The sequence below is a fragment of the Dermacentor albipictus genome, chromosome 3 (assembly GCF_038994185.2).
Source record: "Dermacentor albipictus isolate Rhodes 1998 colony chromosome 3, USDA_Dalb.pri_finalv2, whole genome shotgun sequence".
In the NCBI taxonomy this organism is placed as follows: domain Eukaryota; kingdom Metazoa; phylum Arthropoda; class Arachnida; order Ixodida; family Ixodidae; genus Dermacentor; species Dermacentor albipictus.
Window position 1 is genome coordinate 17,079,037 of NC_091823.1, and position 26,132 is coordinate 17,105,168.

At 45.8% G+C, this 26,132-nt stretch overlaps 1 protein-coding gene across 1 annotated transcript in view; it reads right to left on the reverse strand.

The window, feature by feature from the left end:
• hiw (MYC binding protein highwire) overlaps positions 1–26,132 on the reverse strand; it is a 287,002-nt gene that overhangs the window by 247,575 nt on the left and 13,295 nt on the right. The window contains exons 4-14 of the mRNA XM_065451052.2: positions 25,601–25,824; positions 24,912–25,059; positions 22,549–22,661; positions 19,414–19,470; positions 19,161–19,260; positions 18,675–18,739; positions 18,345–18,486; positions 15,934–16,010; positions 15,585–15,789; positions 15,012–15,179; positions 8,279–8,434 (exon numbers count right to left, since the gene is read on the reverse strand). Coding sequence (XP_065307124.2) covers positions 8,279–8,434; positions 15,012–15,179; positions 15,585–15,789; positions 15,934–16,010; positions 18,345–18,486; positions 18,675–18,739; positions 19,161–19,260; positions 19,414–19,470; positions 22,549–22,661; positions 24,912–25,059; positions 25,601–25,824 — 1,455 coding nt within the window. The remainder of the gene's footprint in view (positions 1–8,278; positions 8,435–15,011; positions 15,180–15,584; positions 15,790–15,933; positions 16,011–18,344; positions 18,487–18,674; positions 18,740–19,160; positions 19,261–19,413; positions 19,471–22,548; positions 22,662–24,911; positions 25,060–25,600; positions 25,825–26,132) is intronic.

Genomic DNA, 26,132 nt, shown 5'->3' on the forward strand with positions numbered 1-26,132 from the left:
GGAATGCTACCTGGTATACTGTTGCGGCACAAACAAATCCATATGATCAAGAAGCTTTAAGGAATGTATAATGTCATGGACCACCTTATACAGGAACAAAAGGTGTGATTAATTAAGACTTGAATCTAGAGGTGCGAGTTGAAGTATATTTGAGAAGGCTCAACTGTGGTCGCCAGAATGGCAAAGGTGGTGCTTTAAGATAGATATCAATTTATTCTGGATGCGTTCAGTGAGGTCAGAATTAGATTTGCTCATTGCGCCCCCCTCCTACAGAGGCATACTCTAGTAGTTGAAGGCACACAGCAGAATTTCAGAAACACAACAGGTGAGTGAAAATCATGCAATATACGGCATGCAATTCCAAGAGCGTGAAAGGCATCTTGTGTAATTATCTGTGTGAAGAGAAGCTTAGCATTTTGTCGAAGTACACACCAAGATCTTTCATTTCATCGACCCTAAGGAGTGGAGCATCAAGTAGGGTGTATCAAAATTTCACATGGTGCGTTTTGTGCATATAACTTAATGCCATAGTGTTGGAAGCATTTAAGAGTACTTATTGTTTCTGCACCAGTTTGAGAGTGAAAAAATGTCTTTTTGGAAGTCGATGCAGTGGTGAACACTGTTGACAGTCTGAAATAGTTTTAAGTTGTCGGCACACAAAGTCATGCTGTTCATTTATTAAAATGCTCTTAGCACTAACAGAAAGCGAGGAATCCCATATCGATTCAAACACCTGACGCACTGAAGAGGATAGATATAGGTCAGCAGTTAGTAACTGCACATCTAGCACCTGATTTGTGCATGGGCAATGTTCATGCTACCTTCCGAGTGCTAGAAAAGGTACTAGACTTTAGGGAACTATTGAAGATGCTTGTGAGAACGAGGAACAAGTATGCTTCGATACGCCTTAACCCTTTCAGACACCACTTTCTCCTGTTGATTGAAAAGTTGGTTTCACCACATCTCTTGCATCCTCAGAATCGTAGAAAGTGTACAGCTGCAGCAAATATTAAGAATTTTCAACTGTTTAGTGAGTTTTGTCAAGTTTACAAAATTTCGACTCTATGCGAAAACTCACTACAGGAACACAAAATATGAGAACATGTACTATTTCATGTTTTGAAAAGCTTGAAAAGCACTTATCCAGCCACTTGAAAATTATGCCTGGTGCACGACATTGTAAAAACAATGAAAGAAGTGAACCCGCTACATACAACATACTGACACAGAGTAACAACACCCAGCCGTCTACCTTCCCACTCATTTTGTTAAAACATTCTGCACGTTATTCAAAATTGCAGCACAGTTCCAATAATAAGTGTTTCAAGATGTATGAAACACATTTTAAATACCATTACTTTCATCAGTGCTTTTGCTATTGATGCACGCTCCTGCTGAGCCCAATTGTGTAGACAGCGGCTTAAAGGGTTAATCTCTGTGGAGGAAATACCATCAACACCACAAGAAAGGGAAAGTTTAAGGCAAAGTTTAAGGCACTTCATATTCTTGAAAACAAAGTTTTCATTGACTGTTAGCATACACTGCGCCAGACTGAGAAGGAAAGTTACTTGAAGCATATTTCACACCATATAGCAAACAGAAATGTTCTGCAAAGGCATCAGCAGTGTTCAAGACAACACCACTATTTTCATGAAGAAGACGTACATCTTTGGCACTCCGTTTAGAAGAGAGAGCCCACAAAGCTCCAGAAATATTTTGAATTATGTGTCACGCTGGCTTCAACACAATAAATGTGGTCAAAGTGATAATAATAATAATAATAATAATAATAATAATCTTAGTGGTAACTTGGCACACCAGACTAAAAAAATGGCCAGGCTTAGCTTGGTTAAGCCAAAAGTGCGTTGCATATTGCGCAGCCGCGCAATATGCGGCCGCGCCTGACCGCGCCAGTTGGGGCCCAGCTTTTCTTTCGTGACGTCACGCGCCGGCGCAGCGCCCCTAGCGGGAGGCGCGGGAGTCAGGTGGTGGCTGCGGCCGCACGCGACCACGCGAGTTGGGGCCCAGCTTTTTCTCCGGCTGTTGTGACGTCACGTCACGTGGTTAAATGGTGGCTGCCCAGCCGGGCCCAAGGGCTGAAGTGAGTGATTGCAATATGCAATGCATAAAAGAAGGCTGATGCCTGTATGTTAGAGGATCTGATAACCAGCCATCTAGAGCAGGAATTGGCAGGATACAGAAGACACTTCCTTTCCCTCCACATGCACACACACTTGCTCAATAACACAGCACAGCACACATGCACACATTTGACAGGAGCACAACACACAGGAGTGCCAATTCAGTCTGGTTCCAAGGAAGGAGAAACCAAATCGCCAGGAGAGTGGAGAGAAAGCTCTGCATGCCAGATATAATCATGGAGTTGTGGTGTCGGGCCATAGAGGCGCGATGAGGGCTCAGGCTGCGCTGACCACTTGTTCAGACGAACTGAAGATAGACTAGTGCTGTCCAGAGAGTCGTCAAGCACCTTGCAGTATAGACTAGTGCAACGTTGCGTTGGTATTGCAGGGTGTGCTACTTGAGGGGTTTGAGGCAATCCTCGAAGGCTGGCATGAGCTTGTGACAACCAAAAAGACGGCAGTAAAGGGTGCGTATTGTCCGGCGCTGAACAAGCTTAAGTTTGTTAGCGTCGCGAGTTTGGTATGGGAACTATACTGATGAGCAGTACTCAAGTGGTGACAGAATGATGGAAGTGCAGAGTGCTCGGAAAACCTTAGGTCATCAGGGAAGGGAGACACAGGACACAAACCCAAGAATGGGCCGGTGCTTACATACAGTGCTGGTGACATGTGCGGAAAAGTTGAGAGAACAGCTAAATGCTACACCCAGAATGGGAAGGGCCCGAACAGTCTTTATAGAAGTGCCTCCAAGGAAGAAGGTTGGACGTGCAGCAGTTTCGTTGTGGCTGATACGCATGGCAGCACTTTTTACGGTGCTACTACAAAGTTTGATATTGTAGGCCCAGTCGTTCACCTTTACGGAATGTATTTATTGTAAGTACATATACTGTGCATCGGCATATTGTTGTTGTGGAAACGTTAACTTGTTAATCAAACACATTCTGCGCAGATGCATTAGTAACTTGGTTTTGAGTAGATCTGTGTCCTGACTACAATTTATAGTATCGCAGCAAGAAACATTTTAGTAGAAGCTGAAGGGATTCCAGCAGTTTAAGCATACTGACTGCACAAAACACTGATGACACCTTTTCACCTTCCCCACAATGCACTCACACCATCTACACTTTCCATAAGCAAAAAGTGAGATAAAAAATCAATTACAGTTTCATTGACTCAGTACTTGCTGCTTCTGAAGCGGGCATCGAAGCAATCGTGGTATACGCTGCTACATGCACAGGTTTTGCATGATGCAGGTCCTGCTATGCACTGCACACAGGGCACACGTTGCAAACAGATAATTTCTTTTTGCAGTGCTCAACTATAACGACACATTGACTCAAACATGACTGCGTTGTCACGTATGCTTCAGTGCATCAGTGTTCTTGATTGCTACACGAGCGATTTATCCCCAACTAGCCCAAAAGACGGACGCACTTGAAAGAAGTGAGTGAATGAGTACAGAGAACTTCTACTCAACTGGATTCACATGCCGAATGGAAGAGCGCAGTGTCAGCTGAAACAGGCGGCGCGGCTGATTATGTAAGTACTTCCAATAGTTCGCCTACTAGTGTATTTCGCTTTTGGAAGTTATCTTTACCACTGGAAACAGCGCAGAGCTTGCCCGTTAAACTTGAGTCAACCGACACTACACGAAACACGCCGCGGTTGACCAACCCAACTTCCACACGGTTCATTCACCACATCACAGGTCACGCGAAGTCAAGAGTGCCATATTTTAAATCACTGCAGCACCAAACGGACCTGAAAATTCATTTTCTTCGACAGAGTTTCTCAGGTGAGTTCATTCACTCGCCAGTTACGAACTCAATGGACGCGCTAAGCCTACGCGTAACGTAAACAACATCGGCGATAGTCGAGTGTTGATTATCCAGACTTCGGAGCTCGTAAACGTGTTTCCATTCGTTTTGAGCACAACAAAATGCACATACAAGCACAGACGTTGCGGCAATCATGATTTGGTTGGCTGTTTTAGCAGACGATCGTACCGAGCCCGGCGGAACCCAGTGGGCAGGTTGGATTAGTCGGTGTTGTTCGAAGTCGCTTCGGATCCACGTCGCACTGCCACAACCCACGGTCGTCGGTTGGTCGGTCGTGTCGTTGTCGGCCTACTATTACAACACTGTCTTTTAGGAACACTGTCGCGTGCGCCGTACGTCCAAAAAACTCGGACGATCGTTGGTGCCGGCGCCTTCGCACGGTCGGCCATCATAGGCATAGCAGCCGGAGGATTCACAGCCTCCGATTGGTTGACGCCTGCGACGGGTCACAGCCTCTCATTGGTGCACGCCGGTGCAGCTTCGCCGCACGTCGGCAAACTTCTAGCATCGGCAGTAGATATAATCGCTGCGCGACATTCCGCTTCGCCGTGTTCCCAACCGACGCTTTTGACGCATTTGACCCTTCAGCGCGCGCCAAAGCTTTCTGGCGCGTGCCAGTGATTGGGGCATTACTCGTTCCGACTACTGCATCGCCGTTTCCGGAGCCCTGGCCTGGAATCGTGCCGTCGAGTCTGCAAAGCTTCTGCTGTGACCGGCAGACGCCAGCGGTGTACCCAAAGACAATGTCGGCTCGCATGCTATGGACAGCGTGTGGACATTTCCTCAGCGCGGCCACTGTTGCATGTACTATCTTGTTCACGAAGCACGCGTTGATGTTAGACCGTGTGACATGTTTTGCCGGAATATGTAGTGATCTATGGTTGGGGGGGATGTGGGGATGCGCGACTCTCGCGCCTCCCCGGATGTTTTTCCCGCATAGCGCGTCTTCTGTAATCTGGCTTCGCCGCGTGGCCTCGCGCCCGCGGCGGTCGGAGTGGTTGAGGCGCAGTACGAGAGATGGCGCGAGTGTTGCGCTGCTAACGCCGCCGACAGGCGGGGTTACTTGGGCGCCGGAAGAGAAGGCACTTGGTCTCTTTGGTTCGGGACAGCACGCAGTGCGGACGTGCCGTGCCGCGTGTGCGCCGATACATGCTTCTGCGAGACTGTCTCGCGTGGCCACCTTCGAATGCGCCACCATCCGCGTGACCGTACATGCGAACGACCAGGCGTTGGGATCCAGCATGGGGCAAACATATTCGCTCGCTATCCGGTCGTGGTGAGTCGGACTCCTAGATTTGTCGCACGCTGTCGGAGTTGGAGCGGTCGTAGTCGTTGGGAGGACCTTGGGAGGACAGGACTAGGCGAGCAGGATTTATTGGCAGTATTTACATTTTGAATAAGACATACATCGACAGTCTAGCGCGACTCCCTTATGGAGCCCGCAAGACTAACATACAGCAAACAGCTTACGAGCACACAGCTCACTAGTACATTTCTAGCATGACAACGAGCACTCAGCTTCCGACGACCGCGTGCTTACACCGCGTGCTTGGTTACCTTTATCTCTGTCGGAATTTTCACTCTGCACCATCTTCTCTTAAACTCTCTTTATAGAACACTTGCTAGACCGAAACTGGAATACACCTCTGCTATTTGGGACCCTTGTCAGCTCACCCTTATTAACACACTTGGATGTATTCAGAAAAGAGCTGCTCATTTCATTCTTTCCAATTATTCATGTCATGCCAGCGTCACATCAATGAAGATCAGTTTAAACCTTTCAGATCTTTCAGTATGTCGCAAGTGTTCCCGTTTTTGCCTCTTCCATAAAGTTTACCAATATAACCCTGTTTTGAAAAAGCTGTCTTTCCTCTACCCACCTTACCTTTATCCAGGTTGGATAACAAGTATAAAGTAGAAGTTACTGTTTCTCATACGAATACGTTTAGCGATTCTTTCATCCCTACGTCAAGCTCCGACTGGAAACACCTCCCTGCCACCATTGTATTTATTTCAGACTCTGGCAAATTCAAATCTGCTGTTTATAGTGCTTCTTCTTGAACCAATTGCATATGTATATTTTTTCTCTCCCACTCCTCTCTGTAATGCCATCTGAACTCGAGAGTATTTGAAATAAATAAATATGTGAATTTTGCCTTCAAGTGTGGCTTCACGGCATTATGGCGCACACTACTGTGAAGCCACACCTTAAAGCAAAGTTCTCTGCCATTCAAGGTTCTGTTATCTGCTTGGGAACTTCAACCTCTCCCCACCCCTGCATATTGATCGCAATTTGAGTTTGCGATTGCAGATTGCATATCATGTGATCATATGTCGCCCACTCCCACGGCGCTCCCTTGGTATTTTCGGCTCAACCACATTTGCTCCGACGCTATTGCCCAGGCAACAGCTGCTCGGTCTGCACTGTCACCCTCTGTCGTGTGAATGTTAGGTGCGAAGTGATCTGATTCACATTCGGTGTCACATGATTGATTTGTCTGCAATCACGTCCGTCGTGTGAATCCAACTCTATCAGCATCACCAAAGACAAAGGGGGGGAGGGACAGAGACACTGCCCGAACATATGACGTGGATGAATCGTGCATCCGTGAATAGAGACTGTTTTTGCAAAAATTTGAGCGCTGTTTTACGGTTTGCAGTCATTAATGCAAAAGCATTATATGCCCCACAAAGCGAGAAATCCGGCATCTGGCATTACTGTACGATAGTACCGAAACCCACATGACCAAAAAATGACATCACATTCCCAGCGCTGGACCTGCTGCAGCTCGCACTGCAAACTGCCACGGTGAAAACCCATGGCATCGAACAGACGCCCTGGCCCACACCAAAAAAAGCAACCTGGCCCACTTGCAAAATTGAATTACGGTGGATTAAAGTGGATTAAGGTTGGTACAAATTAGAGCAAAGTGAATTTAGGTGCAGTTTTAATTTAAGGTGATAACTTAGACAAGTCCTGATGCTTTCGCATTCAAACCATGTAAGGATACTTAAGTGACTGTCAACTTTTTCCCAGGGCTATGCACAAATTTTTCTTTACGGGCTGTTGTAAAGGGGGTGTGGGTTATAGGAAATAGCGGGTCACACGCGGAAAAATACGGTATTGTTTTTGCCAGTGCACCTCTTCTAATGTCTGACTTGCTATAAGGTCCATTCGATTTATTTGCCTGTACCACTGTGAACCAGTTCACGGCGGTTCACGAGAAGTTCAGAAATTGCACAGCTCTATTTCTTCAATGCAAGCACACCCCGACACTTGAAACAAATGCCAAGGTGCAGACGGCGTGCAGGTGTTATGTACTTTTCCAACTAATGTGCAAAGTATGTAAGTTTGAGAGGTCCTGAATAGCTTCCGAGGCGTAAATATACTTGCTTAGACATTGCAGCATACATAAGCAGCAAGGTTTTAGGGGTTTTAATGGCCCTTGTGCATGTGTGCTGTGTCGTCTGCTGCGCTGCTGCTTCGCATCTGCATGTCTGCACCAAGTTGGCACCGACAGTAGAGCGGGCGCAGCACAATAGTGAACCAGCCCTGCACCTTTCCTACACCTTTTAAAATGAACGGCATGGTTCAGAGGGCGCTATTGCTGCACCGCTGAAACAAATGGCAGGGTGCAGCACTTCATCACCTGGTTCAGGTAGTGCAGGTGAATTGAACGTATCTATAGTCATTGACAATGTTGTTGCTGTGCACCTGCTCATTCCACTGCCATACACAATTGATACCGCTAACACTCCTCTTCTGAAAATAAATGTTCAGAATGGCAAGGACATCCACTCTTATGTTGCTCTGCTTATTGTGTCGTGTAGCAAGAATTGTCACTCTCCGTTCTATTGCCTCCACTTTCATAAGGTCTGTCATTGCCTGTTAATGACTTAATCATTTTGATTTCTATTAGTGTTACAGAAACTGACAGTAACGTGCACAAGAATATTTTGTTACAAGTAATGAAGAGAAACACCTGTTAAGTACAATTTTTCAGATGACCTGAGATGTTATAGTTTAAAGTGCAGTGCCTGCTACATGTTTAGGTAAATGAAAGTGCCTTTCAACTCAACAAACTTCAGGAGATGCCATTTTGTCCACTTATGTGTAGTACATGCTCATGTGCACATCTGATCATGATGATTAAGCAACGAATGAGTTTAGGCAAAGACAAAGCTTTTCACCTTTGTAACAAACCAGCCATAATAACCACTGATTTGAAAAGATATTGCAACAGCAAATTTTCTTTCTGATAGGATATAAAGATTACAGAAGATAAAAAGTGCACTCACCATCTTTGCTCGATGAATAGGAAAACTCACGGCCGCACTGGCCACGATGATTGATGCCAAAAGTGTAAATACGGCCATCAGTTGTCAAGGCCACCACATGAGCTTTTCCTAGGGCCACCTGACTGACAGCCACATCCTTTAAGCCTGTCACTAGACCTGCCAAAACACGAGAAATGAAGTGTCAAACCAGTGACAAATGCCACTTTACCGTTGTAACTTAGTAATCAAGGTAAAGATGCTAAGATATATGCAAGTATGTCAGACCAACAATGCACAAGCTATACAACACTCTCATAGCAAGAGTTTATTACTATAGAGATGACGACAGTCTAAAGGTGTTTATTTGGCAGAGCTCGGGAGCAGCGCAACGTCGACGGGCAGGGCAGTCAGAGCTTCCAAGCACGAGAGCCGTTGCTGAGCAGGAGCGCTCGACCCACTAGCGTTTAGAGCCAGTAGCGCTGAACCCACTAGCGTCTCTTCTACAATCTCTTCGCTACAACCACCCCCCGGGAGCGAGAAGGGAGCCGTCCGGCGACCTAACAGCTCGTCACGATGAGCGGGTCGTAGTAAGGCTTTAAACGGTCGACATGGACAATGTCTCGTCCCCGGCGGCGCATGTCTTCAGATGGCTCAACTGGTTCGATGACATAGTTTACAGGAGATGCGCGTTCGAGAACACGATAAGGGCCTTCATACTTAGGGACCAGTTTTGATGAGAGGCCAGGGGCAGTTAAAGGGACTGAGAGCCACACGAGCGCTCCCGGATCGAAGGTGACCCTGGCAGTGGCGTCACCGCGAGTGCTCCTCTGGCGCTCTTGATCAGCGGAAGTAAAGGCCCGTGCGAGGTCACGGCACTCTTCTGCATATCGGACCGTGTCAGAAATAGGGACGTACTCGGATGCATCCGGCCGGTACGGAAGAATGGTGTCGATGGTGTGCGAAGGGTGTCGACCATACAGCAAGAAATAGGGTGAAAATCCAGTGGTGCTCTGCGTAGCGGTATTATACGCGTAGGTGACGAATGGCAGAATGGCGTCCCAGTTCGTGTGGTCGGAGGCAACGTACATTGAAAGCATGTCGCCGAGCGTACGGTTGAAGCGTTCTGTGAGGCCATTCGTTTGAGGGTGGTACGCCGTAGTCGTACGATGAACAACATGGCACTCTTTGAGAATCGCTTCAACTACTTCGGACAGGAAGACGCGTCCGCGATCGCTGAGCAATTCTTGAGGTGGACCATGCCGCAGGATGAATCGGCGAAGCAGGAATGATGCAACATCGCGCGCTGTAGCTGCTGGGAGAGCGGCGGTTTCAGCGTATCGTGTAAGGTGATCTACTGCCACAATGGCCCAGCGGTTACCAGCCGACGTCAGGGGAAGTGGTCCATACAAATCGATGCCAACGCGCCCGAACGGTTGGGTAGGGCAGGGGAGAGGCTGCAGGCCAGCTGGCGAGAGGTGGGGTGAAGATTTTCGGCGCTGGCAGTCGGGGCATGAACGAACAAACTTTTGAATGTAGTTGTACATTCCTCGCCAGTAGTAGCGTCGTCGGAGGCGCTGGTAGGTTTTGAAAAGTCCCGAATGCGCACACTGTGGATCAGAGTGGAACGATGCGCAGATTTCAGAACGCAGGCTTCGAGGTACAACTAATAACCACTGGCGGCCGTCAGAGGTGTAATTGCGTCGATGAAGCAGGTCGTCGCGAATGGCGAAATGGCGAGCTTGACGGCGCAATGCACGAGTGGTTGGCTGCGATGACGGATCAGCAAGGCAGTCTATGATCGAGGCAATCCAGGGGTCCTTGCGCTGCTCAGAAGCGATGGTCCCAATGTCGACGGAAGAAACGTCAAGCTGGGATATTGCGCAACAGGCATTGTCGTCTGGCAAGGGAGAACGTGAGAGGGCGTCAGCATCAGCATGCTGGCGTCCGTTGCGGTACAGTACGCGGATATCGTAATCCTGTAAGCGAAGCGCCCAGCGGGCGAGACGGCCTGAGGGATCCTTCAATGACGACAGCCAGCATAGTGCATGGTGGTCCGTGACGACATCAAATTGGCGACCATACAAATAGGGCCGGAACTTGGTAAGCGCCCAGATGATCGCCAGGCATTCTTTTTCCGTGACGGTGTAATTGGTCTCGGCTTTAGTAAGCATACGGCTTGCGTATGCTACAACATATTCAGGAAACCCTTCTTTGCGCTGTGCTAAGACAGCGCCGAGGCCAACACCGCTGGCATCTGTGTGTACCTCGATAGGTGCCGTTGGATCGTAGTGGCGCAAAATGGGAGGAGACGTCAGCAAACGACGAAGCTTAGTGAACGCCCCGTCGCACTCGGACGACCACGAATGGAGAGGTCCGTTGCTGCCAAGGAGCTTCGTCAGGGGCGATATGACGGCGGCGAAATTGCGAATGAAGCGCCGGAAGTAGGAACACAAACCTACAAAACTGCGCAATTCTTTGACGGACGTCGGTTTAGGAAATTCAGCTACGGCACGAAGTTTGGCTGGATCGGGGAGGATTCCATCCTTCGAGACGACATAGCCTAGTATCATAAGCTGCCGCGCTGCAAATCGGCACTTCTTTAGGTTCAGTTGAAGGCCAGCGTTCGCTAAGCAAGTCAAAACATGCCGTAGGCGTTGAAGGTGCGTGGTGAAGTCAGAGGCAAAAACAACAACGTCGTCGAGATAACACAAGCACGTGTGCCACTTCAAACCGCGGAGGACTGTGTCCATCATGCGTTCAAAAGTTGCTGGCGCATTACAAAGTCCAAACGGCATGACGTTAAATTCGTATAAGCCGTCGGGTGTGACAAAGGCTGTCTTCGGCCTATCGACGTCAGCCATGGGTACTTGCCAATAGCCGGAGCGTAAATCTAGAGATGAAAAGAATTCTGCTCCTTGTAGGCTATCGATGGCGTCATCAATTCGCGGCAGCGGGTATACATCTTTGCGAGTGATCTTGTTCAGGCGGCGATAGTCTACACAGAACCGTATGGAGCCGTCTTTTTTCGTAACAAGGACGACAGGGGATGCCCATGGACTGTTCGAGGGTCGGATCACTTCGCGGCGAAGCATATCGTCCACTTGCTCATTAATCACACGACGTTCCATCGCAGAGACGCGATATGGTCGTTGCCGCAATGGTGGTTGGGAGCCAGTGTCAATATGGTGCGTGACAGCAGACGCCCGGCCCAAGGAAGGTTGCTCGACATCAAAAGAAGAACGAAATTCTTCTAAGATGCGCAGAAGCTGTGAACGCTGAGGTGGGGTGAGGCCATCGGCAATAGATGAATCGAACACACCTGTGGGCAAAGGGTCGGACGTCGACAGAGAACCGAGCGTGTTGTAACTGGCGCAGGACGTGTCTTCGGGAACATCCGTAATTTGTACGGCGTCGAGCACTTCTACGTGGCCAAGACATTCGCCTTGAAGCAGCATCACAGGGTATGAGAAGGGGTTACATACAAAAATAGCTGTGGAGCCCTGTTTGACGTTCACAGTCGCAAAAGGCAGCAGCAGACGTTTTCGAGTGTAAAAGCGGCCCGACGGAGAAAGTAGTGCGATGGCGTCAGAGAGGCTGCTGCACTGCATTGACACAATCACTGACGAGTTGGCAGGAACGTTTGTGTCGTGCCTGATGAGTAGTTTGTTCGCAAAAGGAGCATTATCGGCAAGCGTCATATCTGCTATCGGCGACAGTTCTAGTTTGGCCCGTGCGCAATGAATGACGGCATCGTGGCGGGCGAGAAAGTCCCACCCTAGGATAACTTCGTGGGAGCACGAGGAAATCACAATAAATTCGACGGCGTATACAACGTCCTCGATGAGAACACGAGCGGTGCACGCCGCAATCGGGTGAATACGCTGTGCGCCTGCTGTGCGGAGGGCGAATCCACCAATGGGAGTCGTAACCTTTCGAAGGAAGCGACAAAGCTTTGCGTCCATAACTGATACAGCGGCTCCGGTATCCACGAGGGCAGATGTGCGCACACCGTCAACTAACACGTCTATCACATTGGTCGGGCTACGTTGAGGACTTCCGCGTTTCGACGGCGTCGCAGCCCTTGCCTCATGGACTGCGACGATTAGTTTTCCTCATCCCGAGCTTCGGGACGAGGCCGCATCGGTGATGGGGAGCGTCGGCGTGGAGAAGTTGAGCGGCGGATGTTAGCGGACCGGCGGAATGGTGGTGACGCAGCCCGAGGTTCGTCATCGTAATAAGGGCGCGGAGAACTCGCCATAGAACTTGGCCCATAAGGTGTAGCGCTAGGCGACTGCATGCGACTACAGTAGCGTGCGACGTGGCCTGCATAGCCGCACGCAAAACATATTGGTCGATTGTCCGCTGTACGCCACTGAGTCGTTGCGGCAGGTCCCATCCATGTGGAAGGACGCGTTGGACGTGGCGCCTGGTGAAGTGATTGCATAGCCGGCTGTTGTCGGGGCATAGCGAGGACTTCGGCGTACGTGAGAGGTCCCCGTTGAGGGAGTTGTTGAGGCTGGGTGACGACTTCCGCGTAGCTGAGTGGCACAGCCGTCGGCATCTGTTGGGGCTTGGCCATGACTTCGGCGTAGCCGTGGGGCGCAGCCGCAGGAACACGCTGGTGGTGCTCAGGCAAAACCTCGTGCAATTCTTGCGCTATGACGCGGCGAAGCGGAGGCGCAAAACTTGGCGTAGGCGCGTGTACCGAATGCGGCTGTGCAAAATCCATCAACGAGAGTTGCCGGGCAACTTCCTCGCGGACGAACGCCTTCATTTCTGCGAGCAATGCTGCCTGGTTGGACATGGCAGCCAAACCAGCGAGGTGTTCGTCACGCGGTAGAGATCGACGGGTCAGTGACCGCTGCCTGCGGAGTTCTTCATAGCTCTGGCACAGTGTGACAATTTCAGCCACAGAGCGTGGACTTTTGGCCAGCAACATGTTAAAGGCGTCGTCTTCGATGCCCTTCAGTATGTTTCGGATGCGATCAGACTCCGCCATGGTCGAATCGACTTTCCTGCATAGATCCAGGACATCTTCGATATAGCTGGTGAACGTTTCGCCTGGCTGTTGAGCTCGTTCTCGCAAACGTTGCTCGGCACGCAGCTTGCGAACAGCAGGGCGCCCAAACACATCGGCGAGGGAAGTCTTAAATTCCGACCATGTCTGGAACTCTGCTTGGTGGTTGTTATACCACAGGCTGGCCACTCCAGCGAGGTAGAAAAGAACATGGCTCAATTTGGCTGCTTCATCCCACTTGTTATGGTCGCCTACTCTGTCGTACACCGTGAGCCATTCGTCCACGTCAGTGTCATCCGCTCCAGTGTAGATAGGAGGGTCGCGATGACGAGGCACCCCGGGACACGCAGTGGGTGCAGGAGGAGGCGTTTGCTGGGAGGCGTCTTGGGGCATGGTATATGGTAAGGTACGGGACCGGAGTTCCAGGATGATCGTCTGAGGTTACCCCGCACACTCCACCAATTCTAAAGGTGTTTATTTGGCAGAGCTCGGGAGCAGCGCAACGTCGACGGGCAGGGCAGTCAGAGCTTCCAAGCACGAGAGCCGTTGCTGAGCAGGAGCGCTCGACCCACTAGCGTTTAGAGCCAGTAGCGCTGAACCCACTAGCGTCTCTTCTACAATCTCTTCGCTACAACAGCAATACATTCTAATAAAAAAAAAAGTAACTAAATGTTTTTTTCACTGTTGTCACCTTCAAAAGACTTGAATGGTGCTCCGCATCTTTTTACAGCGAAGCTGTAATAGAGACTTCGACAACCATTTTCAGGCAGCAATTGCGTGCAGTGGCGTGCTCATTATCAAGTGTCAAAGAAACACCAGCAATGCAACATGCATCAGAGTCCCGAATTTTTGCTCTGAAACATAATTATCAATAAGTAATTATAAAATACAAGTTATCTTGTGTATACCTCACTCAAATGGACCACAATTTCTTTGCGCAGTTCTTTTAGCCAGTAATACAAAAAAAATCCGAGGACACCTAAGCACGTCTTACGAGTTGTCAATGCGAAAGCATTAATGTCCAATTGATCGCTGCTGAGTGGCCCTTCGAGTTATGAACTCCTCACGGGCAAGTGAGTGCATTGAGAAATTGGCCTTACTGAGGCGCAGTTAGAATGCAAGCGAGAGCTTGCACAGGCAAGGAATGCGCAGATAACACAGGCTTCCGATAGCGAGAGCAAGGGTGATGTGGCATTGCAGTGATGCACTCCCCCTCATACAACACATGGAGCTCTACTGTAGCAGCAGCTGTTCCCTTTCGACCGCTTGTGACGTTGCATCGCAGCCAATAAGAATTTACCTGTCATTTTGCTGCTACATACGACAGATGCCGGCTTTTTCGCTCAATGGGCCATTTGATGCTTTTGCACCAATCATTCTTTTCAAGTCATGTTTTGCTGTCTCAATGTTGGAGGTCAGCTAGAAGTATGTACGGCTGCATTGGTGAAAGCTGATGGCATGGCCTAGCAACACAGCCTCTGTGGAATCCCAGAAGCGGCCATGTGGCCAGGGAGTTGGTGAGAACAAGCAGGCAGTGTCACTGCTGAATCATCACTAAGAACAGCAAGCAAACAAACCCTTAGTACTTTCAACGAAGAGTGAGAAATTGCTAAACAGTTTTCACCTTCTAAAGTGAAAGCATTGCCGTCAATATACCACAATACATAGAGAAAGCACCCCATCCAACACGTCTCAGACCAGGTCATGAAAAAAGAAACAAGGACTGAAAGCACGCACCTGTCATGCGATCAGCATGGCTGCTGTCCTTCCCAAAGAGAAACAGCTCCCCACTGCGAGTGACCAAGGCACTGGTACCATTATTGCAGGCAGATGCGACAACAAAGTGACCCTCCATCTTCAACATCTTCTTGGGCTTCATAGGCTTAGGCTGACGCCTGCCTTTTCCTGCAAGTTCAACAGTCAGAATGCGAAATATTTGTAAGAGGTGTTCTTTACATTGTTACCTCTCCTGAATCTTGCCTTCCCCACATGAAAATCCTGTTAATGTAATAACTTCTCAAAATGTAGTTGGGATAGCTACAACCAGACGGCACATGATGCTGCACTATCGATACCCACTGAAGGTAACAGTAGCACCAAGTGCACAAGGAAATGAGAAAGAACCTTCCTCTTCAGCTTTACAAAGTCAGTGCATGCAAATGTACTTGGCACACTTTGGTCCACGTTGAGACCACCTACTCACTGAACATGTTAAGCCCAGTTTCAGAGAGCAGTCTGAATGTCTATGTTTTTAACATGTTCTTACGTGTGTAACCTGCTATGCATATAACCCAAGAAGGGTAGGCTTACCAACATCTCCATCTTCCCCTCGTCGGGCAGCGCCCACAAAGAACACTGCCCCATTCTCAGAAACCAGAAGTGCGTGGGTGCCATCATGCCCCACTGAGCATTCCGTCATCTTGGGGCATTTTGTGATGGGCAGCTCAGCCCACTTGTCGGCTGCAGTACCAGTCTGCTTGATGCCAAGGCTCTGAGCGTTGCCTGTGTACAGGATCTGCATGAACACATGGCCTAAAGTTGCAGAAGTAGCAAGCGGGTGCATTACATGCACATGTTCCTGGCATAAAAGAAGCCAGAGTTACTGCTCCCTCATGCACTGTTTCTCCACATCTGGTACATCGCAAGAAAATGGTTTAACCTTTCCAGAGGCTGTCTTCACAAGAGCAAATTCTTTTCCACTGGTGATGATCACAGGCTCCTCTTCACATCCCAAGTCTGCCAAAAAAGTGTAGTGCAAGAGGCAGAAAGTGAGGAACCATAATATAAACTCCTCATCCTTGGACAACCCAGCTAGTGCTTATGCAAAAAAAAAAAGGAACAAGCTTGGAATGCCAGCTGTCATATATTTTGTGGTATATAGATTGTGGTAAATTCGTTGGCTCTGTCTTTTTAGATTTCACTAAAGCTTTTGACACGATTAATCACAGCATTTTGTTCACCAAACTTGAAGCATACGGTATTACTGGTCCCGCCTTAACTCTATTGAAAAGCTATTTGTTGGATAGGCAGTACATGGTTTCTGTAGCTGGTGCCCTTTCTCAAACTAAAATAATTAACCTAGGCGTACCCCAGGGGTCCATTCTCGGTCCATTACTATTTATTATTTCCATTAATGACCTACCCGACCTTTTATAATCATCTCACTGCATTTTATACGCCGACGACACCACCTTATCATTATCAGACACATCGTTAATCTCATTACTATCAAAGTTAAATACTGTGCAAACTGACGTTATAGAATGGTGTCACTGTAATTACCTAATTATTAATTCCAAGAAAACTAAATATATAATATTCAATAGTGGTGGCCACAGGGTCCCAACTTCTTCTCTAGTTCTCATCAAATTCCAGCCGGTGACTTGGTTCTACTTCTCGGTGAACTCCTGGATGCTAACCTCAAATTTAACTCCCACATTAACAATATTAAGAAAACAACGGCATTTGGCACTCACGCTCTAATAAAAGCCCGTGCCTTCTTTACTTTGCTTTTATTCATAGTCATATAACCTATGGAATCGCTGCCTGAGGTAACACGTGCAATTGTCACCTGTCATCAGTTTAGCATTTACAAAATCAGGCCATTCGTATCATTACTAGCAGTCCTCGCGAGTCAAGTGCATCTATTTTGCTCCGTCAAAACCTAATTTTAATCACTGTGAACTTGCTTCAATATAACTTAACCATCTTATTTTCCAAGTTACTTAACAACCAATCGCTTTACGATTTCATTGACTTAAATGATTTACATAACTACAATATAACTAGGTTTGTCTTTAAACAGAAATTTTTTACTGCCTCGTGTTCGTACGAATTACGGTAAACTAACATTATCTTTTGCTGGCATATCTTATGGAATTGTTTACCATCAAACATAAAATCACTCCCTTCGTTCTATGCCTTCAAAAAATCCCTAAATGATTTCCTTTTGACGCATTGATGCAATTATGGTTCCAAATGTTTTATTTATTAACTCTTATCAGCATTTTTCCTATGTGTTGCCATCCACATACTTGCCGTTGCCTTTAGTCATTTTGTTTATAAATGCTTCTTTTTATGTACTTTCTTGCTTTTTATATCAGTTGAAATTTTTTATATTTTTATTTTTTTTATTTTTAGCAAACTGATATTTGTACTTTATGTTCATTTGGGTCTGCCAAATATATTTTTCTATATTTCGTTCCATTCCTTCTTTATGTAATTTAAAGGTTCTGTTGTACACCGATTTTGTATTTATTTGTTCATAGTAATAATGTACACTGTAGTCCTAATCACGTTTCTGTTGTTGCACTTTATTTGTTTGTTTCGTTCAGTGTACAGTTTGTAAATTTTATTTCTGTCGTGCCATCGATGTAATTTTTTCTTATAGTTAGCCACCGAGGGTCCCAGTAACAGTCCTTGACTTTGGGACCCTTGTCGGTAAACCAAAAATGTAACCGTTTCCTTTTTTGTAATGAATAAGTTTGATTTGATTTGAAAAAACAAAGTGTGGGGATGCGCGACTCTCACGTGTCCCCTGATATGATGTTTTCCCGCACGGCTCGCGTGGCCTGGCGCCCGCGGCGGTCGGAGTGGTTGAGGCGCAGTGCGAGAGATGGTGCGAGTGTTACGCTGTGGCGGGGTTGCTTAGGCGCGAGAAAGAAAGGCTCTTCCTCTTTCCCGGCGGATCGGCGAACAGCGTGGACGTCCCGCGCACGCGCCGACCCATGCTTCTGCGAGACCGCCTCGCGTGGCTGCCTTGGAATGCGCCACCGTTCGCGTGACCGTACATGCGAACCACCAGGCGTTGTTGGGATCCAGCATGGGGCGAACATATTCACTCGCTATCCGGTCGCGGTGAGTCTGACTTCTAGATTTGTCGCGCGCCCATCGGCATGTTTTGTGGATAGCAACTCGGCTAGCAGGCATTGATCTATGAAAGGTGCAATAAATGCCCTTGTGACTGTTTGCACTACTGTGTTGTCGTTCCATTGTCCCAAGAGCAGGTGTGAGAACCCCACAAAAGATTACAAAATTTTTGAAGCAGAGCAAAAGTCCCTACAGCCTTACCAAGAAGGCAGCCTTCAGCTTCTTCAGTGAAGACACCAGATCCAAATATTTCAACACATTTACGTGCCAACTTTAAATTCAGTTCTACCGAGCAGGTCATAGGCAGGGCTGATGGCCGAAATGTGCGGATCACAAAGCCATCCTGCAATAACACCACAAACTGTCAATTAGCTGAAATTCTGGAAACAAGCCATAATTATTAGACCTCACTGATTTAGAAAAAACAAAGCAAGGCTGAGATGCTTTAACATTGTAATAAACATGCACAACATCTCTAGAAAAAAGGAGAAAAAAAAACATACAATTGGAAGAGGTAATGCAAGGACTTACATCTCGCATGGCTGTTATCAAACCTAGAAACTCTCCATCACTGAAGTACACACTCTGGCCTGAATCTGAAATGTTTTGTAAGTGTATTGAAGTTTACGCACAATCATCCCAATCACAAAATTTAGCTAACAAAACAGCACAATAGTTGGCCTGGCACGCATGACATTACCTATACACACCTCCAATATGACCTGCAAGAAGCTGCTGGTCCTCAACATTTAATTTGCACAGCAAACATGTATCAACACAGCAGCAAACACTACTTGTGTCTTGAATAGAGCATTTTGTGCAGAAGCTTAATAACTATAAGTATACAATGAGCAAGCACACTTTTTTAATTGATGCCCTCAGCAAAGTTTTCAACATACTATTTAAACACCCTTATGCAAACCTCAATAAATAGTCATGTGACACAAAATTCAACTCATTTCAACGCAAGTCCTCATGCTGAAACATGTGCATGAATACTTGAGAAAGCATGCTGACCTTCTTCAAGGGTGACAACACCTTCCACTTGAAGTGTGTGCTTGTCCACTTTTAAAAATTCATTAATTCGACCTAAGGAATGGTGGATGTAAAGGTAATCCTGTGGGAGATGACAAATGAATACAGTTAGCAAGCCTTCCAGCTGTGAGTACAGAAGTATATAGAATGTGGCAGAACTTTCGTACTGTCAAGAGTTAAGTCCAACAGGTGATTTCTGCATAACAGATGTAAGAAGCCGAATATACGAACTGACCTGTACAATGCCGATCCACCCTGTTCCATCCAGCTGTTGACTAGTAATGAGCTCCCCCTTGAAAATGTAGAAGTGAAAGTGCAACACTGAACATGACGATACACGACCATCTCACTGAGCAGCAGATAGCTCAGGACTTACCATATAAACTTCCCCCTCCCTTGCCTTCCCCTTATATATAACACACCACCACCATATTACGAACCCTCACAAACAGAAAAAAGAAAAAAGGTTTTGTGCATATAAAGGATACATAATTGCGTGCATCTTTATGAAAGGAATCTGTATGGCTGCTTGCACAAAGCAGAGCTCCAGAAACGATTCTGTTTTGCATGTACACTTTCACCGCTGCCTTTTGTCAACATGGAGTGTGAGTTCGAGGCAGTACATTGCCACAAAAAAGCATTCGCAAGTCAATATTTGCAGATTAGTTGTACTACTGCCTTGCACTTATGCATTTCTGGAGTCAGTAATACCTGAAAAAAGATAATTTTCCCACCAGGTACTGTACATACTCAAATTTAACCCTTCCATTTTTTTTTTCACGCAACTACAGACCCAAGTAGGGTAACATGCTTAAATTTCAAGCAAATAGTAAAAATATAAACTCCAAGAAAAATACATAATTTTCCATAAGAAAATTAAAAATTAAACAGCAAATTTTAGATTTCAGAGAAAAACAGTGATTAGCTATGTTGTTGCTGTTATTATTATTATTATTTCTTGTAGTCCAGAGAGATGGAGTTCTCGATACTGCAACTTGATATGACACTCTCCTTCGTGCCAGTATCCCTTAGCAAACTGTCTTTCAGTTCCATCAAGCCTAATAGCAGTGCCCACACTTTTTTAGACTCCTCCACAACACCAGCATGTAAGCTGACAGCTCACATTAATTTAAAGCAGAAACTAAAAGTGGTGATTTCATGCATAACACATTTCCTTTATCTTTGACTCAATATTTTTTTTTTTTTATTCTGGCTCTCCTGTTGTGGGAATAAGGTACCTACATCTGCAGTAGCTTAGATTTGAGGAAATACGATAAATCTTAGGCCAACAGCACACCTATGGTTACGTTACATCCAATGAAGTTTATACTATAGAATGCCATGTATAAGTTCACCATTTGGGACTAACCTAATGTCAGCTACGGCAGGAGCTTTCCTAAAGTGCAGTAATTCTTCAGTCAACAAGATTGCTTCAATATTGAACAAAAGGTTAATTTCATTCATAAAAAGCATAAAACAGAAATAATGATAGATTACCAAGTAAAAATAAGGTCTCATAATCATCACTGCATGCAAGGTAATAAAAGTGTGAACGTCACACATTTTCACTACTAGTGACAGCTGAACTGGAAAACATCTATGTCCAATAAAGATAATTTTGCTTCAATATCGAACAAAAGGTTAATTTCCTTAGTAAACAGCATGAACAAAGAAACAAAAATAAATAAACGGGTGAAGATAAGGTTTCCTAATTGCCATTGCACTAAAGGCATCAAAAGTGTGGAAGCCACACATTTAGACCACTAGTGGCAGCTGAACTAGAAATAGCCTCCCCCCCCCTCTTCACCTACCCAAAAAAAAAAGAACATTAAATGTCATGAAGCATCCATCCTTAGAATTTTAACTTTGGATTATTAACCTCCAACGATCACACCAAACTACTACACATCTCTGGCATGGAACGGTTATTGTTTACAAATATGCCTATATGGCCAGGCTCTTTGTTGAGCTTCCTTGCCACAGAAAACCTGGAAGTCAAATTGAAAAATACGAGTGGAATTGATCAAACAAGTGTCTGCTGTGCACAGCACTGCCACGTAGACGGATATTTATTTATTTATTTAAAGATACCTTACAGGCCTCAAAGTGAGGCACTGAGTAAGGGGGGCAGCACATAGAAAATACATAGAATACAAGACATCTATAAACCGTATCTGTTCACAAACTACAACCGCAAGTGCAACCGAGATGAAAAAGAATTATTTAGTTCACAATTCACTAGGGAAAAGAAGAAAACATGATATAGTAACAAGGAATAAATCAGACAGCTTGTTTTCAGTGAAGTCGTGTAATTAAAAGATCAAACAGTATTAATTATTTAAAAAATGACAGAAAAGTTACTGACGCGACATTCCAACGGAATGGTAAACATAGCGATATAACCGTAATAATGCGACAATAAGTTGTAAAAGATAGTGCAAGTACAAGAAAGCACTGTGCGACAAACATGAAACTTCACATTTCTTTAGTCATGCATTCTGTCAAGGCATCACGGAATGAATCATAGTTGAACTGGCATGCAATGCTGTCCGGGAGTGAATTCCATATTCTGATAGCACGAGGAAGAGCAGAGTAATGGAATCTTTTTGTAGAACCGTAAAGGCGGGCATAGCTGAAATGATTATGAAGCCTATGTGACGTGGAGTAGGGTCATTTCAAGCATGCGGGTGTTCGAGTGGAGTGAAGGAATTTGTGGAACAGTGATAAAAGGGCAATGTCATGGTGAGTGTTCAAGGATTGTAATGAAAGCTTAACTTTTATTTGTGTTACACTAGACTGGTAGCTGTAATCGTTTACGATGAAGCGGCTCGCTCTGTTCTGGATTCGTTCTAGCGTTTCAATGAAGTATTTCTGGTGAGGGGACCAAATGGGAGATGCATACTCGAGCTTGGAACGAACGAGAGTTAGATAAGCTAGCTTGCGAACATTTGAAGGATAATTCCTTAAGTTGTGTCGCAAATACCCCAACGATTGGGAGGCGTTGGCTAAATTGGACATGATATGCTCTGTCCAAGAAAGATACGATGTCAATAGAACTTCTAGATAGTTATATTGTGTAGCTGTTGTAACAGTGTAATTGTTAATATGGTAGGGATACGGTGAGGTTGCCGATATGTTGACCATTTTAAAGCAAAATCAATACTTAAAGCTGCCAGCTCATAAGGTGAGATTATAAAACAACGAATATCAACATTTTTAGGAGCCTAAGTCTCTTACAAACAACTTTATTCAGCAAGTGCACAATGTGTGCAAAAGAATACATCCAATAAAAATTGTATCATGCTCATCCATCACGACGGGATTGCAATAATGAATACTTTGATGGCACAGTGTAATAAAATGTGCGTACCTTGACGGTCCCTCCAAACCCAGTCCCCAGCTTGTACAAAATACCTTGCCTGAACAGATAAAGGAACTTGCCATCACATGCAATGGTACACTGACTTTGAAGCATGTGTTTAGCTGAAAAGAAGAAGAAGAAAATGTGAGGGCACTGAGCTGCATCAAGACACAGAGCATTCACTATCCACAATTTTTCACACCAAGCTGCACATCCAAGCTCTGCCATAAACTTATATACTGCATGCTGTTTTACAGTGCCTGTCACCAGGTTTGGCCATTTTGAGCTGACAAGCGCAGAACACACAAACCACGATAATGATCGTGTCTGCAAAGTATTACATTGCAATGCACCGCGGAGAGGTCCAAAATTTTAAACCGAACGCCATTTTCCCTTCTCCTCACACCTGCCATGCTGTCCAAACCGGAGGATGACGTACACATGCTAGTGCACCTACGTACATGTGTTTGCAATGCGACGTCGCTCGCAAGTGACACATGACTTCGAGAATTATTCAAGGCAACATCTGTTATTTGTGTAACATGCTGCTTGAATAGACGAATTAAAGCTTAGAGAAATAATAAAACACACAAACCGAATGTCTGCATGTTTTTGTTTTACTTCGCGCTGTAGCAAGGGAGATGTACTTCCGTTTCGTCTGCTTGTTCCCCCTTTGTGCAGTCGCGCGCGCAGACACCGAAACTATGTCGTTTTCTACCGTGTTCCAGCGCGAGATCATCCCCTGTGATCCGCTTATGCATGCCTCAATATTCGTGCAGCACAGACTTATACCACTAGTCAGGTGTCCTCGTGCACAGCGCACAAAATTGTGTACTGTGCAATCACAACACAACTCAACGCAATCACAACAGCTCGCGTGCGACACCGTCAACAGAAGTGCGTCGCGCCACAAGAAAACGAGGAGAAAAAGAAAATTAAGGTGGGGCCCGTGATGTATGCATCACGCGTCCTCGAGGTCCTGTATGGGAGAACACAGGGAAGGAATTTCGCTTGCGGAGACAAGACGGGGCAAGTCGACCGAGTCTCTCGCTTGGCAGTGGAGCTCGCCTCCTGAAATCATGCATTCGTGGCGCTGAAATATTTCTATCTCTGCTATTAATGAAGTGATTTGAAAAATTTGGCGGGCGGAACACTCCTTAGAGGACACGTAACAACTTCCAGCACATAACCGAAGTTTGTTGTGTGGCCTGGCGAGGGGCCCTTTAACTACACATATATTACAATAGATATTGTAAGCAATATGGCTTATGATGAGTGCACTTTGAACATGACAGAATTTTTTAGCATACACTCAACTTGCAATATTCAAACGTGCATTTTTCATTAACCATGTCATTTCTGTCCTTTCTGCATAACCAAAAATAAACCATTGTTTTCATTTTATAATATCCAAGAAAAAAAAACATCGCTGAGGGTGCATTGCCTCAAAAAAAAAAAAAAGACCCCTGCACTGAAAGAGTTAAGTGGATGCTAAAAAAAAAAACAATAAGTTAACTGTATTAGTAAAATATCTTCCTGTGATAGCAAATAGCAAAAGTACCATTCATGTTGTGAGAGGAGGCTTGGCAAGTTAGAAAAGATACAAAAACTAAAGAAGAGTGCTGCTGCTGTCCTGAGGATCCTGCACCAGCTCTCCATAATGTCATGGATTTAGACAGCTTAAACTAGGGCATATGTAATTGTTTACCGGTAACAGAGGACTACACCATATTTCAAAGGAATTTTTCCTGCACCAAAATTACCAAATATGATAAAACGGTGTTTTATTATCGATGTTTTGGCGGGAAATTCAGACGAGAGTTCAGCCTTCATGTTCTCCAGTGGTAACCAAACCTTCCTTTCTTTCTTTTTTTCCAAATGAATAAAAACAATGTTGTTAAAATACTTCATCAGCCTAAAAGAAAATTGTGGGGACACTCAAGTCCCTCACGTCCCACGACATTTAGCTTCCCCTCATAACACAGATGCGATGGTGGAAGTGTCACATTTACGCAGTTGCAACGAGAGACGGCATGAGAGGGCTGGCCACCCGACAACCGTGCATAACACAGATGCCCTTTGTTCCCAAGAGCACGAGGGTTGCAATGTGGGTTTGTTGGTAATGCATCTTCAAGGGGTGTATAGTAGCGCGATTAGTTAGCGCTGTGTGTGTCCCTGTGCGTCTTCTTTTGTCCCATCTTTTAATCGCACTACTGTACACCTCTTGAAGATCCCAAGAGCAGTTCAGACCCCACATAATTTACTGCTGCTCTTGACTGTCCCTTTAAGAAGTTTAGTCTGTATTCTAGGAGGCAGTTAGAAAGTCATACAGTATTAGGAAAGAACAACTGAGAATGCATCTCAATACTTACCAAAATGGGAAGACTTTGGCAAGTGCAAGGAAAATGTTCCACAGTGTGCCGTCTTTGGGATTCCATGACTGAGCCAGGTGGGGCGCTGAACTTTTCCCAACAAAACTGCTTGGACACTCTTCTGCATTGCCACTAGAATGCTTGGCATCTGAAAGTTTGCCAAGACCACACACATACCAGAATATTAGACACAGCAAAAAGGCCCACTCATATTATTGAAATGCATTTTTTGGTGCGTGCGAAATTAACTATTGCAGTTAGGTAAAAAGGTTATGTAAACAAATCATTGGTGAAGCTTGAAAAGCATGTTATACCCTATTTCTTTCTCTTTTTTTTTTGCCATTCATCAGCACACGAAGTATCTGAAGGCACTATTACATTTCTTAACACCTACTGGCCTGTGTGATCACCTTTCACCACGTGACATTACTCTCACACTTTCCTTTTTTAAGCTTTCAATTCCCCTATCTGCCTTCCTCTACAAAAGTCAGCCAACCAAATGCCTCTTCCTGTTTTCTGGTTAACATACCCAACCTCACCTTCTCATATTCTCTCCCTTTCCCTTTTTACAGTGTTCTTAATTTGACAACTTCTGTTGGCAGGTTCCATGCTCCCACATTTCCTGAGAAATGCAAACAAAATGACTATATGGATACTCTTAATTCAATGCAAAGGAAAATTCGGCATACTGGAATTTCCTCAGCCGTCAGACTCCGTGGACTCATGAGCAGTGCAGCAGTAGCAGATAGCATCTTGGACGTGTCCCCTGTTGCCACCACAAGGCTGAGCAGGCAGGCACATGCATTTGAAGTCAGTTGTGACAGCACCTCGCTGTTGCTCGAGTGTGCCTGACCATATTGCACGGGCTCAGCTGCTTTAGTCGCGATGTCCAGCAAGAGATCGAACATCTTGTCTGGAAACAAAACAGACAATTAAAATTTTGAAATTAGCAACTGCAACAAGTGTAAATCAATGCTGACACCAAAAATTGCATCTTCCGAATCCCAACCCTGTGCTAAAACATGGGTCATGCAGTTTTCAAATACACACAGCAGTGAATATAATGAAAACTGTAATAAAGGGGACTGCATTTATAACAGTGTCGAGCATACTACAATGCAAAATACCCTACCATAATCTGCACCAGCAATGTTTCATCTGCACAAATGCACCAGACTCAGTGCATGGTGCATGCAGATGCGACACCACAGAACATGACAG